General features: G+C 42.5%; 1 protein-coding gene across 3 annotated transcripts in view; it reads left to right on the top strand.

Moving 5' to 3' along the window:
• Window positions 1–20138, top strand: part of ZFPM2 (zinc finger protein, FOG family member 2) — a 455190-nt gene that overhangs the window by 89666 nt on the left and 345386 nt on the right. For 2 of the 3 annotated variants that reach the window (XM_038391883.2, XM_038391882.2), the window contains exon 2: window positions 5206–5364. The exons of the other annotated variant lie outside the window; for it this stretch is intronic. In XM_038391883.2, the coding sequence (XP_038247811.1) occupies window positions 5206–5364 (159 nt within the window). The remainder of the gene's footprint in view (window positions 1–5205; window positions 5365–20138) is intronic. 3 annotated transcript variants of the gene reach the window in all.

The raw sequence follows: 20138 nt of genomic DNA, 5'->3' as shown, positions 1-20138 counted from the left end.
GTAGTAAACATTTTCCCAGCTTTCAGTTTGAAATCTTAGGGGAGAAATGGAGAATTCAGTTGCCTACACACTAGCTTCTTTAAGATCAGAAACTAAGCTTTTTTTTTTTTTTAATCCAAGTGTATTTGGAAATTCTTAACGGCTTATCAAGTTATCTAAATAATCTGAAGCACTTGAAGTTCACCTTTTCCTAGATTACATCTAATGTTTTTACACAGCCCTACTAAGAAAACACTAAAAATCAAAACACAAGTTTATGAAAGTGAGACTAAAAGACAAAAATCTACCATATTCCCCTGGAATTAACCATTTAGCTAAACTCTTAAACCTTCTGGGATTTAAATTTTATTATTTGATTTCAAGGATCTAATCCCATCACAAGCCAGTTGGCACTCACATTAAAGAAGAGTTTTAGGAGTTGGAATTATTTTGATTTGCACTGTTGCTGCTTTATTTTATGTTTTGCTGGTGTCAATATTTCACTCTGCCAACTGTGTTTTCAATACATTTTCCAACAAAATAAGGAATGGAGCTTGTCTACATTGAAATAAATGACAATGAAATAGGAACATAAGACATGTATGTATACTGTAATTGTTCAGTAACATGAAAAGCATGATTAATAACTGGTAACATCATTAAATTAAAGCAAGGAATTAAAAGGAAGCACACTGTAGTCTCAACTCACTCTAGGAGGCTAGCCCATTGGGGACCTCAAGCAGGAATATTTTTTTCAGGCCTCCCCACTCAACACGTGCTAATAATTAATAGGGGCCGCTTTGAGCTGCTGGGAGCCCTAAGCAATTGCTTAGCCTGCTTATGCCTAGCACCGGCTCTGCTAGGAACTGATGAAGATGCAATCAGTAATCTAAAGTGCTGTAACTAACATCAGCAAAGTTAGTGAAAACGGACAATTGAGGAGGAAAACACCATATCACAGAACTGAGGACCTCCACTCTTTTTAATGTTGTTGTTGTTGTCCTTGTGACTTTAATTTTAAATTAAGATAGTTCCATTCAAATTAAAGATTTAAAATTCTGGACAGGATCGATTTCAGTTGAACTACTTACAGAGTAAGGTAGTATGAATTAGAATAGCAGAATAGGGATGCAGGATCAATTTTTAAATGGATTAATAATGAAATGCAATGGAATCATTAAAATTAGAAAAATATCTACCTGTTAATCCTTAGCTGAATGTAACCATTCATTTTCAGTAACGGTCAATGTAGTTTGTGGGTTTTTTTTTAAGGGACGGACTTTTGTCCCTGAGCATTGTGTGTGTGGATGATTCTTTGACCTCTGCCTGCAGATGTCTAGATAGGCAAGCATTTCTTAATTAGAGAACACATATTGGGGATTTGTGCATCGGCATCTGGATGTGTATGCACAAAATAAAACCACATTCAGACGTACACATACAATCTGATTTTGTGTACATGTGATGAAATTTACACTTCTCTAGGACAAATTGGGGAATTATATATGTGTATCTATATTTGGCATCTACCCACAAAATGTTTGTTTTTAATCTGAGCTTCATTTAAACCGATTAACCACCATAAGTGCAACCCCTTTTGTCATGTCCTCCTCTCTACAAACATTTGTTGAATTATGTGACATTTTGTGTACTACTTGAAAATAATAATGCATCTTATAATGTGCATATTTCCAGGACTGCCACCAGTGAATATATACGGACTGCATATCTATTCTTTCCTTAATTTATAATGGTAATAGGGTGCTGACTACATACTGGTGGACCCCTTCAAAAAAAATTTAACATCTCTAAACAGGCATAAACATCACCTCATACATGTAAACTGAATTGCTCAGATGTTAATTTTCCAAGCAATTCTTATTTGGAAAGTAAATTACTATAAGCCAATGTTTCAGCAGGAAGTCAGATTGCTGAAATGTGGGCTATAATATTTCTTCCAAATAAAAACTGCTTGAAAATACATTAGACATATGACCAGTTTTGGCAAGATATGGAACATGATGTTTATAGATGGTTGGACTTGCATCCACCCACACTCCTCCCCTCCACTGTCCTCCATCCACACAATGATAAAAACCTCCTAGCAACAGTTTCATTGTTTAATAGAATCAGAATACTGTAGAAGGCACTTTTAGTAGATCATCTGTTGCAAACTGCAAGATTTCTGTATATCAATTTTAATGCTTCTTTGATTTTTAATGATATATGTGAATACACTTTCCCCACTTACAATGACTAATTATGAAAATCTCTAACATTTCTGTTCCTCTGTTCACTTACCTTACCTAAAGATGCAGGAACACTTAAAGCTCTAATTTAACCTCTTGGTGTTCTTATAGGGTTTATGGATGAATGCAATTGTACAAAAATCATTATTAAATTAAAAAAATGAAACTATCTTCAATAAAAATCTTGAAAAGAGAGATGAGAAGAACAAATAAAATGTATTTGTCATTTTCTGACCTGGCAAAAATGCCATCATTTTATATACAGTAACTCCTCGCTTAATGTTGTAGTTATGTTCCTGAAAAATGCGACTTTAAGTAAAACGATGTTAAGCGAATCCAATTTTCCCATAAGAATTAATGTAAATGGGGGGTTAGGTTCCAGGGAAATGTTTTTCACCAGAGAAAACCTATATTATATATACACACAAACAATTTAATACTGTACAGAGCAATGCTGATTGTGAAGCTTGGTTGTGGTGTTGAAGTTAGAGGGTAGGATATTTCCTAGGGAATGCCTTACTGCCAAATGATGACCTAGCATTTGGCCAAGCCCTCAAGGGTTAACACATTGGCTTTTTTTTTAATGTAGCCTCACCCTCTAGAAGGCAGCATGAATGGAGGGAGGGAAGACAGCATGGCAGATGGAGACACAACCTGTGTGTGGGGGAGAGAGAGAGATGCATAGTACATTGCCTTTAAAAAGATCAGAAAGTTGAGACAGCAGTTGCACCCAGAGTCCTGAGCCCTGTCCCCACCCTGCTCTATATGGAGAAGGGGTAAGTGGGGGGGCAGGAGTATGGGGGAGGGGGATGCCCTGACATTAGCCCCCGCTCTTCCTCTCTCCCCTGCACAGCAATCAGGAGGTTCCGGGGAGCAGCTCCAAGGCAGAGGGCAGGAGCAGCTCATGGCAGTGGGGGGAGGGACAGCTGAACTGCTAGCCCTTGATAGCCTGCTGGGCAGCTGCAGCACAGGTAACCTAGGGGAGCTGATATGGGGGCTGCTGGTCCACCCTGGTTCCAAGCCCCCACCAACTAGCTGCCAAATGACATAAGGGAGCATTGTGCAACTTTAAATGAGCGTGTTCCCTACTTGATCAGCAACATAACGTTAACCAGGACTACTTTAAGTGAGGAATTACTGTACTCATATTTAAAATTGTATAATTTGCAGTGAGTTTTTGAAGTTTCATTTTAAAACTGAAATTTAGAACTCGTGTAAAGTGTCTCACTGCCAGCACTGGAGATTGAAGTTCTATACGTATATGGAATGCCAAAGACATTCCAAATTCTCCCCAGATTTCCTGCCAATATGTGCTCAACTCTTTTGTGGAGTGACAGCTCCCCCTCCCCCAGGTATGAGATGGTGTCCATATCTCCATGTCCATGCTCACTCGGCTACAGGCTTTCACAAGACTGCCAGAAAATGTAGGTGATGATGATGGCACACTTTTGATGATATGCAAATTTCTTTGGGCATAGATTCAGGCTTTATGAGAGGTCTAAATTGTGCAACCCTTACTTTATACTGTTGAGTATGTCCTCAGACAAGTGGACCCACTGTATCAGCTTCTCAGACAGTGTAAATTGGCATAGTTCCATTGAAATCAATGCCAGCTGGGAATCTCTCACCCACTGACTTCAGTAAAGACAAATATCCTATTTCTGAGAGCAAAGGTTGCACAATGTAGCCAAAAATGAATTTGACTACTTTGATGCAATGGGAGTAATCATAGATTCCTAATAAATCATATGAAATTCCAATACAGTTAGTATTCTGTTTCTTTTAACAACTTTATCCTTCCCTCTTCATTTAATGCAATAGGAACATTTATGTACTGCCTCTCAGTATTATAGAAGTATTAAAAATAATACTGGAAAACTATCCTACAAGTACAAATTACATTTTTTCATTAGAGAACTAGCTTTCATTTCTAGCAAGAAATCTTCAGTCAATTATAAAATGAAGCAAAGCTTTCATTAGAGAGAGAGAGAGGTGTAACTTTCCTTCAAGTCTCAACCATGTATTTTGAAATCTCTTTTGAAAAAACATCTTTAATATGAATTTTGAAAAGTATAGAATTTATTAAAATCTTACTTCAATTAAAATACATTCCATTATTTCCAATCTCTATTAAAATCTCAGGTAAAACTCTATATCTGTATTTAGCAGGTAATAATTCATATTAACAAATTGAACATAAAGTGTACTCATTATTTGCTCATCAGCAAATTTGACCTTGCCCCCAGGCTAGTAGTGACAAAATATAGTTACCATCTGTTGGGTGTTTGGTGTGAAATGAATTGGTAATCTCAGTCCAGTTCCTGTCAGTTGTATGACCACAAAACAAAAAAATAATCAGCAGAATTGCCACCGACTGGTACCCCATTAAAGAGGCCAAGGATTTAGTGGCCATTGAGACTACAGAATTATTGTTTAAATGGTCCCTTCAGAGAAGCGTTGAGGACCAATGGCAGGGCAATGTGGGGAAATTTGCATTAACTATTCAAAGGATAGATGACTCAGGTCTGTAACTCAAATTTAATGAGTACTAGAATTCAATGTAAATTAAAAAAACTTAAGAAACACAACAAAAGGGCTCTTCTTCCATGTATACATGTGGGGTTTGCATATATAATTTCCATTATTAGGAATGGCTGGCCTAAATACCACAACTGGATAAATGACAAAACAGATAATTTGCAAATATTATTCCAAAATATAGTAATATTTTACATATTTGAAATATATGTGAGCTATTCACTGAGCTGGCAGAATAATGAGAAAAATCACAATGTATTTTTAGGTTGCAATACATTGGATAAATTATCTGAGAAATGTTATTTGATCATTTCTAATAAATTCCCAGCACAGCAATAGAATAGACCCTAGTTAAAGCCCTTTAGTTGTAAGATATGAGACTTTTATTTCATTTTACTGTTAGATGATTTTGGTACAGTCTCCCTGATTCTTTTTAAAGGGCCCCTTGAGGATGCCATTGAGGATGAAGAGGAAGAGTGCCTGTCTGAAGAAAATGACATTATCTCAAAAGAAGACTTTCCATTGGAGGAGAGCTTTTCTGCAGAGTTTGAGCCTGAGAATCTGAGTTGTGAAGAAGTGGAATACTTTTGTAATAAAGGTAATCAGTGCAGCACAGTGCTTGAGTGAATGAAACAGATACGTGCACATGCACTTGATCAGAAACATTTTGTGGTGTTTGAAATGCAGAAAAAGCCCTATGAATATGAAGCCTTAAAATAAGAAAATGATCAACTCTTGTTGAGTCATCTTTCAATCTGGTAATAATTACTGCAAAAATTTGAATATGGTAGAGCTATTTAAAACAGACCTCAGAAATGCATCACATAAGACAGAGCTAGCAATACAGCAGGCCACTTCATTACTTCCTTGCCCATGTTAGGAAGCTTGCTATGTTTTTGGATTTTTGAATTAAAATAGTGCTCACTGATGCACTGTGAGCTCAGTGATTTGCAGAAAGGAGGGCTTTTAAAGTTGTAGATGCCTTTTTGGTACTTCAGTTGTAGGTTATTGAAGATATATTTATTTTACGAAGAAATATGTCAATGCATTCTTAACCTGTGTTTGGTCTCCAGAGTATGTTGTTCCTCATCCAGCTGACAGAAAGATTTCTCTTTTATGAAAAATTGATTTAATTTTCTTTCTGCTAGATTTTCATTTGATTGTTTTATTGTTTGTCTTCCGCAGCTAAGGATGCTCATCCAATATCTAGAACTGTTGTGGGAATGTTTGGCTTATTAGTCGCAACGACCCAGGAAATTTGGTTCCAGTGATTTTTCTTTCTGTTCTCTTCAGGGCATTGGAATACTTTTTTCTCACTGGCATAGTTGGGTGGTCTCTAGTTTATTGTTCATGATTTTCTTAGGCAAACTGGAACAAGCCTCTTTGAGTGCAGTCAAGAGTTGTAGCTTAGGCCTATAGAGTGCTGGTTGCCGTAGAAGTAGGTGGTAGAGAGCGGAGAAGGCAAGAAAATACAACTTCTGTAAGTTTCCCAAACACATGACTATGTTAGGAAGGGTTAGTAAGTTGATCCTTAGCAAGGATATGGCACCTAGGAGAACAAACAATCAAAGATGCAGTTCTGAATTCCAAAGCTAAACAGCTGATCATACTAAGACCGAACAAGATGATAAATGAACACAATAAGCTTAATGCTGTTAACATTAAGAACATAAGAATGGCCCTACTGGGTCAGACCAAAGATCCATCTAGCCCAATATCCTGTCTTCTGACAGTGGCCAGTGCCAGGTGCCCCAGAGAGAATGAACAGAACAGGTAATCATCAAGTGATCCATCCCCTGTCGCTCATTCTCAGCTTCTGGCAAACAGAGGCTAAGGACACCACACTTGCCCATCCTGGCTAATAGCCATTGATGGACCTATCCTTCATGAATTTATCTAGTTCTTTTTTGAACCCTATTATGGTCTTGGCTTTCATAACATCCTCTGGCAAGGAGTTCCTCAGGTTGACTGTGCGATGTGTGAAGAAATTATTGCTGTAGGCGAACACTGCACCCATGATGAGCTCAGTGGTTGCTCATGCTTACCCTGGATAGTAGTTTGCTTGGTCGAATGGGATAATTCCATAGTCATTTTGTGTTGTAGCTCAAAATCTTTAACTTTCATTTGGATGGTCAGCATGCCAGCTCCTCCCAAGTCCTCTCTGACCTGTATAGGATACTACATGACTCCAGGGGAAAGGGAGGGGACTCTGAGAGAGGATTCATATTAGGCTGATGCAGCTATTGCTTTCCACTGTATACTCATGCGACTTGGAAAGTCTACCCATTCTACAGAGCCCATCCCTGAAAACAGTCCTGTTCTTTGTGAACGAATGCAAACGTGTTTTACTTATTTTATTTGATTTACATGCAATAGTAATTTGTATATTTATAAATCTTGCTGTTTTTTTGTGGGGGACAACAATGAAATACAGGGACGGGAGTGAGGGTCACAGGTATAAAATCAGGGATCTGGAGGGGGACAATGAGCAGAGAACCCTGGACAGCTCCCACTACTCCTCGAAGGCATCCAGGGAGCCAGTGGACACAGCTTAGAGGAACTCTTTCCAGAGACGTGACTTGAGGGAGGATCAGAAGTGGCCCCGGAGTCACAGATCATCCCCCACCCGCTGTTCAGTTTCCTTCTCCAGGTACAGTGCCAGGAGGAGACTGATGAGGAGGTCTCATGAGTTTGTGGGGCCATGGATAGAGGGTGTGTAAATCAGGAGGTGTGGGGAAAAATGGGATATAAATGTGCGTCAGGGTCTCCCTCTCACTGCAAAAGGAATAGGTTTCAGAGGATGTCATGAACTGCGCCAGGTACATGCCCAGGCTCACGGCACCATGAAGGAGCTGCCAAGTAATATGCCCGGCGGGCTGTGGGACCAGGGTGGAATATGGATTAGCCCACTGGGATGCCTCTCCCTCCTTGGGTAGCCGGAGTTCCTGCCACTTGGTGTCAGAGCAGGACACGAGGATAAGGAAATGAAAGGTGTGGATCGTGAGCACATTCAGCTGTTTCCTGGGTGTGGTTAAGAGATGGACTGGCTGTATGTCTCACAGATGGCTCAGATGGTATGTAGGGGGTGGCTGGGAAAGCACGGAGGGTCAGGATTGGGCAGCAAGCACCCTCCTGCAGGACCCACTCAAGGAAAACCGCAAGAGGCAGGTGTGCGTGCTACCCCCATCTCCTGGAGCACAAGATGGGGTACATGCAGGATGTAGAGTTCCATGCGCTGGCCAAGTGCCATGGGATTCACCCTGTTCCCCTGATTATAGTCCCTGAAGTCTCCAATCCTGGTGGTAACAGCCAGAACCAGGCTCCAGTGCATTGACAGGGACTCCATCACCTGCACACCTAGATGGGGGTTGTGTAGCAAGAGCTCTGCGAGGAGGCCCTCCCCATGAACCTGGTTGCCAAGACTAGCTTTTAGGTCCTGAGTAGGTCCTGGTAAAAGACGGACAATGTGAAAAGGTCTTAGGAGACCTCCTGGCGTGGAGATAGAAGAGCTGCTAGTTTTATCGGAGCATTCATAGAGGAAGATGTGCGCCAGTACACTCCACACTGAACAACCTGAACCATAAAGGAACCTCTTCAGGGTCTGGAGATGGAAGCTATGGACCGGAATGTGGAGGCAGAACAGGTGCTGTCCACCCTCCTCCAGTGGGAGGCTCAGGAAACCTGCAGAGACCCAGTGCAGCCCTGGCCAAAAGAATGCTAATATTTTCTTCTCAAGGCAGGCCAGGGGGAGGGCTCAGGGTTCTGAGACAGTGCCAGAGCATGGGAAGGACAAGTTGGTTGATCACTAGTGCTCTCCCATGCAGGGAAAGGCATCGGAGCAGCCCTCTCCACTTCTGCAACTGCTCTGACACCCTGTTCCTCAGATCAGCCCAGTTCTCCAGGGAGGAGGGATCAATGGCAGAAAGGTAAACACCCAGATAGAGCAGCAGACCCATGCTCCACCGGATGGCTTGGAGTGCGGGTGGGAGGGAGCTTGCCTGCCACCCGTCCCCAACCATCAGGCTGGAGCTCTTGACCCAGTTGACCTGGGCGGAGAAGGTCACCAAATAGATAGCTTGGCAAGCCTCCACCCGTGCTAGTTGGCTCGGGTCCTGGACCACAAGGAGCATGTTGTCAGTATACACTGACAGGACAGGACCATCCACAAATCCAGCTCTTGGAGCACCAACTCCATGAACCTCTTGTGGAGGAAGGGCTCAATGGTGATGGTATACTGCTGGCTGGACAGTGGGCAGCCCTGACACACTCCTTGACCAAAGATGTCTGGTTCAGTCAGGGTGCAGTTGAGTTTGACTAAACATTCCGCAGAAGCATACAACACTTGGAGAACCTTGCTGTTACTATGTCTTTAAAAAGGCATCTTCTGATAACTTCAACTTTTCACTTAAATGTACGGTGATTCTGTGTAACTAGATCAGGCAGTAAAACAGGTGACTTAAGTTTAGGTATGAACCTGATCATATATTCCAGGAACTGGAAGTTCTAAATATATGTTGATTCTTCAAAGTGAATGCCATTTGATTCTTGATGCTCCTTTCTCCAGGTGATATGTATAGTAATAGTTATAAAAGAAGCTTTAAGCCTATCCACTGCAACTCCTACAGGGAAAAAAATTTAAAAGAAAATTTCTAAGGATAACAGGGCACACAAAATTCCTAATCTCTTTCCAACTGAGGCAGTGTAACAGAAAAGTCCCACTTTGAAATAAACGGAGAACCTATTCTGGAAAAGAATGGAATAGCAGGGTATGAAGGCAGTGGTTTTCAAACTGCGGGTCATGACCCCAGTACAGGGTCACGGAATGTAAGGCACTGGGTAGCGGCGGCTCTGGTCAGCACTGCCGACTGGGCCGTTAAAAGTCCCGTTGACGGTGCTGCCTGGCTAAGACAGGCTAGTCCCTACCCGTTCTGATACCGCGCTAGAGGCAACCAGCAGGAGGTCTGGCCCCTAGGTAGGGGGGCCACGGGGCTCTGTGCACTGCCCCTGTCCTGAGTACCAGCTCTGCACTCCCATTGGGCAGTTCCTGGCCAATGGGAGCTGGGTAGGGGCAGTGCCTACAGGCGAGAGTCGCGCAGAGCCACTTACATACCTCTGCCTAGGAGCCGGACCTGCTGCTGGCCGTTTCTGGGGCGCAGCGTGGTCCACAGTGCCAGAACAGACAGGAAGCCTGCCTTAGTACCCCCGCTGCACCACTGACTGGGAGCCGCCCAAGGTAAGCCCAATCCCCTGCCCCAGCCCTGAGCCACCCCAAACCCGGAGCCCCCTCCTGCGCCCCAAACCTCTCACCCCACCCCAGAGCCTGCACCCCCAGCCCAGAGCCCTGACCTCCTCCCACATCCCAATCCCCAGCCCAGAGCCCGCTCCCACACCCTGAACCCTACATTTCCAGCCCTCAACCCAATTCTCTGCCCCAGCCTTGAGCCCCTCCCACACCCCAAACCCCTCATCCCCAGCTCCATTGGGTCCCGGGCATCAACAATTTTCTTCAACTGCGTCGCCAGAAAAAAAGTTTGAAAACCACTGGTATGAACGCATTTAAATGGCTCAGCTATGGTTGAGTTGTTTTGTGTGTCAGAAATTAAATAGTGTTGGCATGAGGCCACATGTTCCCCTTCTGTGGACAAAAGACAGGAGGGAAAGACTCACCTGGGAAGTAAATGAGTTTCATCTCACAGAGTTTCCTTTTCACCCTCCTCCCAGTGGAAGGGTTTGTGACATTATTGAATGAGGTCCAGTTTTGCTAATTGTCATGATTTTGTCATGGGTCTCATGCTATTTGGTGTTTTTCTTAAAACCTCAGATGCTGAAATCTGGACATTACATGATTTTTTTTTCATTTTCTACCCTTCTTGGGTGTGGAGGAAAGCTTGAACATGTGAAGCGAGTGTACCCTAAAGGCTCAGAAACCAGAGAGAAGGAAAAAGAATCTAAATGCATTTCTTTGGTGGCCTGACTCGTGATTTTTGAATGCTTGGATTTGGCAGTACTGGAGAACTGCAAAACACACACATCCTGTAGATCTGCATGGAAAGTAGAAAACAAATGGGTAGATCCAGGAATCTTTCTCCCAGGATGACATCATGGCTTTTGATGCAGCCATCCATACTGCCTTTGGTTATTTCTGCCTGCTCACCACCATAGGTGCTAGCAGAGTGAGTTAATACTCTGTTGCAAGGGGAGTGTGCCACAGACAATGAGTAGTACCAGAGGTAACCCTTTTTACCCCTTTTCCCCCTTCCAAGTTCCCGTAGAGAGAAGATAAAAGGGAACAGGGAAGGGTTCTAGTGAGGACCCAGATAGACCATGTAGCAGAGCTGGTGTTTACCCCCTTCTGTGCTGTGTTATGTATACAGTGTTTACTTTTCAATCCCTTCCCCACCATGTACAGGGAAGGAAGAATTGGGCCCAGAGGTTTTAATTATCCCAAATAGGCACTGAAATTAACAAATCATTGGAAAGGGGCAGGACTGAGTTCACATGTTGTTGGCTTCACTGAGATGGGATACCTGGGTATTAACAACTTGGTTACTTAAGGTATTTGTCAGGAGGGAGTTTTCTGTCAGGCTTTGTCTGGCTGTTTTATGGAGAGGTGGCATCCATGCAACCAGCTTCCCTGATAAAGTCCTATTCCCAGTTGGCCAAATGGTGTGGGAGATATCCAAAACTTTTGGAAACCAAGCATTCAGATAACAGAAGTGCTATTTTGAGCTGCAATTTCACTGCTATAAAAATATGGGGATTGAAGGGAGTAATGCTGATATTTACTTAACACTTTTTGAAACTTGGGGTACAATGCTTGTCAGAAGAGACCAATGTCTTCTATGAGAGTGGGTGCCAATACAACCCAGTCTCATCAGCGTTGTAAATCTGCTGGTTTGTAAGCCCCTCCATTTCCATAATCTCCAGCAGTTGGTTGTGATAGGGTGCAATGGACTCATAAAATGTGCTCGTTATTTCACCAGTTATACTCAATGGATGAATACCATGCCATTATTTAAACTGTCTGAGCCAGCCATCACTGGTGCTAACAATCGCTAAGGGGTTAGTTGAGAAAGTATTAGCTGGTGATTAACTAACACAGGGATTCATGGGGGGCACACTTCATTTGTGTAACTACAATTTTTGTATAAAGGGAATTTGGATAACTGGACTTATACTGTATGTCCACACATTAATTCTGGGCTGGAAAATTGGTTTGACCACAAGATTGCCAGACATAGAAAGCAAAGGAGAATGGTTCTGCAAAAGTGTGAAGCAAATTAATCAAACTGATTTTGAGTTACATATCATTAAACAACTTTCCACTTTTCAAATTATGAATTTTGTCTAGTTTTTCTTTTCCCTCTAACTCATAAATAGCTTGTTAGAACAAAACACCTGGAAAACTCCCAAACCAAACAAAAATATGATTTTTAAACAGCAGTTAGTTTCTAAATGTCAATAATTGTACTTGTCTGACCATTTCAAAGGATCAAGAACTCAAAGTAAAGAAATGAACAGTGTAAGTGTAGATGTATTTTAAGCAGATTCTACAGTTAAAGTTTTCTACTATTTTTATTACAAGTCTCCACAGTTGCTTATAAATAACTTTGTTAGACTTCAGCCATTTTGATTGAATTTTTTTTCCATGTCAGGCTGAAATTTTTTGGAAAGTTTCAACAAAAATGGTTCGAATGTTTTTTGAGAATGAAGCCAGAGAAAAATGTTTTGTCAGTGATAACAGAATATGATCTTACAGCTGCTTCTTTGAGAAGTTGTAGAACTTCCTTGGAGCAGGGACTAGAAATTTGGCAGGAGGTAGCGCTGGTGTCAAAGGGGTGACTTTGCTGTCTTAGTGAAAATCCATCCAGATTTGTCCAAACTTTCAGCCTCTGAAAATTGCTATTTGCACTTGCCCAGTAATGATTGTTACAGGGCTGTTAGTGAAAATATCTGAAGATTCTGTCTTCAAGGAGCTTGTTAGCCTGAGGCTTCAAGGCCAAAGAATGACTTTTCCTGCAATTGCTCTTCCTGCCTGCTAGGGGCTGCTGTGGTACTTAGCACAAAACTGAGATGAAGGAGACAATTTCTCTTGTGCTGGCCTTGCTAACAATAGAGAGCATGGAAGAGGAAGCAGCCTGACTCGAACACAGAGGGGTGAGGGGCAGTGTGGGGACTGAGGCAGGCGGGGTAGTAAAACTGAGTGATAGGAGACTAGGAGACAGGCAGGCTGCAAGTGATTGGGAGACAGGCAGGCAGGGTGAGGATCAGAACAGAAAGAAACCAGGGACAGGCTAAGGATGATAGAAACAGAAGTTGTCAGACAAAGAAAGGGAGAGAAGTCATACTAGAGGATGGGGCAAAAGAGGACAAACTGGAGCTGACAGGGGTAGAAGGGATAGGCTGAGGAAGATGGTGCCATAAATGTTTACTTGGCCATGCTACCTGAGGGAAAAATAGAGTGTGATCATCTCATTAAAGAGACAAGGTGAGTGAGGTAATATCTTTTATTGGACCAATTTCTGATGATGAGAGAGACAAATTTTCGAGCTTACACAGGGCTCATGGAATCATAAGAGTCATAGAATATCAGGGTTGGAAGAGACCTCCGGAGGTCATCTAGTCCAACCCCCTGCTCAAAGCAGGACCAATCCCCCTAAATCATCCCAGCCAGGGCTTTGTCAAGCCTGACCTTAAAAACCTCTAAGGAAGGAGATTCCACCACCTCCTTAGGTAACCCATTCTAGTGCTTCACCACCTCCTAGTTAAAAAGTTTTTCCTAATATCCAACCTAAACCTCCCCCACTGCAACTTGAGACTATTACTCCTCGTTCTGTCATCTGCTACCACTGAGAACAGTCTAGAACCATCCTCTTTGGAACCCCCTTTCAGGTAGTTGAAAGCAGCTATCAAATCCCCCTTCATTCATCTCTTCCACAGACTAAACAATCCCAGTTCCCTCAGCCTCTCCTCATATGTCATGTGTTCCAGTCCCCTAATCATTTTTCTTGCCCTCTGCTGTACGTTTTCCAATTTTTCCACATCCTCCTTGTAGTGTGGGGCCCAAAACTGGACACAGTACTCAAGATGCGGCCTCACCAATGTCGAATAGACGAGAACTATCATGTCCCTTGATCTGCTGGCAATGCTCCTACTTACACATCCCAAAATGCCATTGGCCTTCTTGGCAACAAGGGCACACTGTTGAATCATGTCCACCTTCTCATCCACTGTAACACCTAGGTCCTTTTCTGCAGAACTGCTGCCTAGCCATTCAGTCCCTGGTCTGTAGCAGTGCATGGATTCTTCCATCCTAAGTGCAGGACTCTGCACGAGTCCTTGTTGAACCTCATTAGATTTCTTTTGGCCCAATCCTCTAATTTGTCTAGGTCCCTCTGTATCCTATCCCTACTCACCAGCTTATCTACCTCTCCTCACGGTTTAGTGTCATCTGCAAACTTGCTGAGGGTGCAATCCACGCTATCCTCCAGATCATTAATGAAGATATTGAACAAAACCGGCCTGAGGACCAACTCCACTTGATACCGGCTGCCAACTAGACATGGAGCCGTTGATCACTACCTGTTGAGCCTGACAATCTAGCTAGCTTTCTATCCACCTTATAGTCCATTCATTCAGCCCATACTTCTTTAACTTGCTGGCAAGAATACTGTGGGAGACTGTGTCAAAAGCTTTGCTAAAGTCAAGGAACAACACGTCCACTGCTTTCCCCTCATCCACAGAGTCAGTTATCTCATCACAGAAGGCAATTAGATTAGTCAGGCATGACTTGCCCTTAGTGAATCCATGCTGACTGTTCCTGATCACTCTCCTCTCCTCTAAGTGTTTCAGAATTGATTCCTTGAGGACCTGCTCCATGATTTTTCCAGGGACTGAGGTGAGGCTGACTGGCCTGTAGTTCCCAGGATCCTCCTCCTTCCCTTTTTTAAAGATGGGCACTACATTAGCCTTTCTCCAGTCATCCGGGACCTCCCCCGATCGCCATGAGTTTTCAAAGATAAAGGCCAATGGCTCTGCAATCACATCTGCCAACTCCTTTAGCGCTCTCGGATGCAGCGCATCCGGCCCCATGCACTTGTGCTCATCCAGCTTTTCTAAATAGTCCCAAACCACTTCTTTCTCCACAGAGGGCTGGTCACCTCCTCCTCATACTGTGCTGCCCAGTGCAGTAGTCTGGGAGCTGACCTTGTTCGTGAAAACAGAGACAAAAAAAGCCTTGAGTACATTAGCTTTTCCCACATCCTCTGTCACTAGGTTGCCTCCCTCATTCAGTAAGGGGCCCACACTTTCCTTGACATTCTTCTTGTTGCTAACATACCTGAAGAAACCCTTCTTGTTACTCTTAATATCTCTTGCTAGCTTCAACTCCAAGTTTGATTTGGCTTTCCTGATTTCACTCCTGCATACCCGAGCAATATTTTTATACTCTTCCCTGGTCATTTGTCCAATCTTCCACTTCTTATAAGCGTCTTTTTTGTGTTTAAGATCAGCAAGGATTTCACTGTTAAGCCAAACTGATCGCCTGCAATATTTACTATTCTTTCTACACATCAGGATGGTTTGTCCCTGTAACCTCAATAAGGATTCTTTAAAATACAAGCAGCTCTCCTGAACTCCTTTCCCCCTCATGTTGTTCTCTCGGGGATCCTGGCCATCAGCTCCCTGAGGGAGTCAAAGTCTGCTTTTCTGAAGTCCAGGGTTCATCAGGTCTGGGAAAATTACTCAATGTCACAGCTAAATACAAGGTGGAACAGATTGTTTAGCATTAGTAGTTAATACATATTTTAAGGGACCATTTAAGGTAAAGTAGCCCGTTAACATCCCTCCAAACATTGGGAGTAAAGGAAGAGAGGACAGCTGGGGTGGTGTTAGTGAGTTATAGATTGTTATAATAAGCCATAAAGCTAGTGTCTCCATTCAATTCGTGATTTTTTTAGTGTCTAGCAAAATTATGAATTTAAGCTCTCAGACTTGTCATTTGAGTGTATTGTGCAGGTTTCCTTTGAGGATGAGGACTGATAGATTGCATATAGAGGGATCACTTTGTGGAAAAGTGCTTACCCACTGATGATGTGGTATTTTTTGTCTTTTATCATTTTCTTGTGTGAGTTCATCCAAGAGTGGACATCTCATTAAAGACTATCATAATGCATACACATAAGGGGACCAAATACAGTTGCACAGGCATTTTCTTCCAGATTTTCCCCTACACACACACTTACTACAGGAAATCCACATTCTTCTGCCTTCCCAAAGTCCATACCAGTTCTCCCAGATAGTACTAATTTTGTATACTGAAAGAAACAGGGAAAAGATCTGTAGGTCTGATGCCTCCTCCACTTCTTGAGGGTGGGATCTAACAAGTTGTCAGACCCATCTCTCTTGCCCTGTGTGGGCGAGAAGCAGTATGATGATGAAGCTTCTCTCAAGGGAAGAGGTATCTAGAGGTCTAGGGTAGAGTGCATGAGGCTAAGGAATTTTCAGGTGGCTATGTGTACAGAAGGGAAGGGGCAATAGCAGAGAGTAGATGATGGACTCTGTCTAGTGTTGGAGGATGGGAAATCATTAGGACAGCAGATGTGGGAAGATTCTTGGAGATGTTAGATAGAGGGAAGAAGCAAAGGGAGGTGATGGGCATCTCTGATAATTGGGGGAAGGAGTAGGAGAATCTGTTAATATTGACACTGTCATGGTGTAGGTGGGTATTCAGAGCCTCCGTGGTGCACAACCTCTGATCCCACCTGACTACCGCATTTTGCGGGGCTTTCTAGTTGTAGCTGTGCTGATGCACTTCCTTCAATAAACTATCTCATCCCACTGCCCTATTGCTAGAGGCCACATTGACAAATGAATGCTGTAATAGCAAACCTGCAGATGTTACTAACTGGAAAGGCATTCCTGGGACCCTTAACACTATTGGTGGTCTTCAGGACCCAAAGCAGATGGGTGGTCCAATCATAAACCAGTGGTTGGTAGAGTCCATTATAGATGGTTGTATGCTTCATGATCCCAAAGGCCACACTGCTTCAGATGGTGATACAGCTTGTACCACAGGTACTCAGTTTATGATGCAGTGGTATATGGTTAGAGCAGGGAACAGTAAGTTAGTACTCTAGGTTCTATTGTTTCTTCTACCAGAGACTGCTATACTGTGTGAATTTACTACATATTTGCAAAGGGCATGACAAAGGGCTCTGGTCCCTGAATGGGGCCCCTCAGAGGGCATCTGCTTTTCCTGTAGAGGTAGGTGAAATATAGTTCCATCTGGACCTCAAAAATGCTATTCCTGAATCAGCAAGAGGGGAATCTTGGGACTATATGAGCATGCAGCCTTTACAATGGTCTCATCCTCTGGCTATGGCAGTGAAAAATGAGCCTAGAACTTGAACTGAGCTTTCTGCTCATGTACATCATTTTGCGACTAGGCTGCCAGACCAGCTTAGGTCTGGAATTTTTTACTTTAAACCATGTGACCTGATTGTGCAGTCAGGCTTGAGATTCAGGGAAACAGCTGCAGAGTGATTCTCCATATAAGTGTCAATAAACACAACACTAAGTTATTTTCCTTCATACTGTATGTGAAAAGTTATCACCACCACCATCTATAATACTAGCTGAACATTTAACACACTGAAAATTATTTTTGTGAGTTCCTTCTACCTTCTGGTGTGCGTGGTTTTATTTTGTGTGTAAATAGTCTCTGCTTCTTTTCTACCTTGCTCTAATATCTAACAACTATGCTTACTGTTGCTGTGTTCGTTTGATCAGAAAGTAGGTTTAGCTATTTTTTCAGAAACTTTTTTCAATCATTGTGGTCCTTTCCTCCTCAGTCGTAGCTTTAATGACATATTTTTACCTCCTCTGATTCTACAGCAACTAGAAGCAGGATCACCATAAGGCAGCTACACCATCATCACTTTGAGCTCAATAAGGAGATCTTTACAGGAAACTTTGTTCTTTTTCTTAACGGGATTAAGAAGCTCAGCTCTTTAAATTCTTGCATATAACACTGACATTTCCAGGGTATGTTTTGGACTAGGGAGTTCAAAGAGAAGGAATAAAAAAGAAAAGCCAATATGACTTTGTTTTTTACCTTGCTGGAGGAGCTGTTTGTGCAAATCGCCTATAAGCTTATTGACCTGAATCTTTGACTCCTTGTTTTCTCTGGATTTGGCTGGAGTGTAGACACTGATAGAGCACTGATAGAGGTGATTGAACAGCCCCCAGCTTTGCTTGGCACCAGACCCCACACCCCCCCGAGGCCCAAAATTATCTTTCTCTGGCAATACTTATGTTTTCCTGGAGCTCATACTCTCTTTTTTTTTTTTTTTAGTTATTTTTAATTCATTACGTTTTCTTTATGTAGGCTTTCCAAGTAGATGAAGGGCACATTAATTCTTTTTGGTAAGCAGAGATAGGAGAGGGCATGTATATATGATGATATGTGTTCATCTCATAGGAGAAAAAAGATTGTGCATGCCATGAAAAAATAACACTTTTCAATAACATTCCTGTAAAGAAATACAGTATCAGACGGATTTATTTGTGTGTAGATTGGGCGTTCAGAATAAGGCTTTCGACTCAGCAGAGTGTGGGTTAATTTCAGTTTATCTGCATTCCATTCAGCTGAGGCAATCTACTTTTTCTGGCTTTGCTGGATCCTGAGCATCGTCCATTTCTTCATCAGATGCAGCATATGGATCCGGAGAAGTAAGAGATCCCTCATGGCAGCTGTAGAAGGGCACAAATTAGTTAGAATTGGCTCTTTCCGTGATGAAAGGAGGCTTTTTTTCTTACTAACATGTGCCTCCTCCTTAACCCCTTTGTCTGTCATTGCTTTTTATCTCTCTCTGAAGGGCCACAACCTTTTTCTTGATAGAAAAGGAAGGAGATAGCAGAACGTGTTTGAAGTTATTTTTTCACTAGACTGAAGGGTCTCTGAATAGCAACTGGGAGACTGCTCGTCAACTACTCTATTCTCCTTTTGCTGCTACCCCGGATGTCGTCTCTAGAGGTCAAATCTTGGTCCTACTGAAATGCATGCCAGAGTTCCCAGTGATTGCAGTGGGATCAGGATTTGGCTCTTCGTGGCCAAGCACACCCTGCTCATAATCAGGAAGCGAGGGCAGTGTCATTGAATAGAAAACTGAATTTCACAATTAAAAAAGCAAACAAATAGAATTAGCTAGAGAATGGCTTTAAAATGTGCAGAGCTGTGGGGTGAGAGTAACATTTTAAACTGCTTTAAAGTTTACAGAGCAGTTTAATAAAGTAACTCCTGCCTTTTGAGTCGGTACATTTGGGGCTCCTTAAGAACAGTGAAATTGTGAACTTAATCACCGCTGTGATTATTTAGTCACCACAACCCCAAAAGGGATTATTTAGTCACCACAAGTACTGTGCTGTCCCCTTTCCTAGAAATTGTGAAATTTAACTTGACTTGATGACCACAAAGTAAGAATTTTAAATGAATTAGAGGTAAGCTTTCATAAAATATGAAATACACAAGTGACATACTTTTATCCATTTGCTTGCATAGAGTATTACAGCTGTATATCTCAAAAAGAAAAGGAGTACTTGTGGCACCTTAGACTAAAAAATTTATTAGAGCATAAGCTTTCGTGAGCTATAGCTCACTTCATCGGATGCATTTGGTGGAAAAAACAGCTGTATATCTGTTTGATTTTTTTGGGGGTGGGACCTTCTATCTCTTCCACCTTTTTCTTCTGATTCTGTCTTCTCTACTTGGTTTTGGATGCTGGTGGAGGGTTTTGAGACGTTGCATGAGGATTCATTGTCAATCCAAGTCCAAAGAACTCAGTTGTGCACAAGCTTAGCACCCCAATAAGCGGCTGTGGATGGTGGCAGTAATATAACTCTCAAAGCACTGGAAAAAATAAAGGAGTCCCACATCTATGACCTGATGGGATAAATATTATCTCTGGAAGGATTATAATGGATGACACAGAACTAAAGGAACCATTTACTTGTGACAGCTAATTCTGTCACTTGTTTTGACACATAAGACGTCCTGACTGTTTCTGAAACAGCTAATCGGGATGTTGCAGGGGTAATACTCTGAACATTCTTGGAATCTGGGAGACAAACTGGATTTGTATGGATTCCCAGGAAGGTAGACAGAGTACTAGTTCTTGTTTTCTGATAATCATTGCAACATAACTCATGGAGTGTAGTGGGTTAGTGGTGGTCCCTCCCCCTCTGGGTCAGTGGGAGGCCACTCCACCTCACTACGTCACTGGATATTGCCTAGGGTTGCCAACCCTTCCGGTTTCACAGGGAGCATCCTGGAACTGGGCTCTATCTCCCAGAGGCTACCTAAGCCAAACTTGG

The sequence above is a fragment of the Dermochelys coriacea genome, chromosome 2, assembly GCF_009764565.3.
Source record: "Dermochelys coriacea isolate rDerCor1 chromosome 2, rDerCor1.pri.v4, whole genome shotgun sequence".
NCBI lineage: Eukaryota > Metazoa > Chordata > Testudines > Dermochelyidae > Dermochelys > Dermochelys coriacea.
The sequence above is the reverse complement of the archived record's forward strand: the minus strand, read 5'-3'. Positions and strand labels throughout refer to the sequence as shown.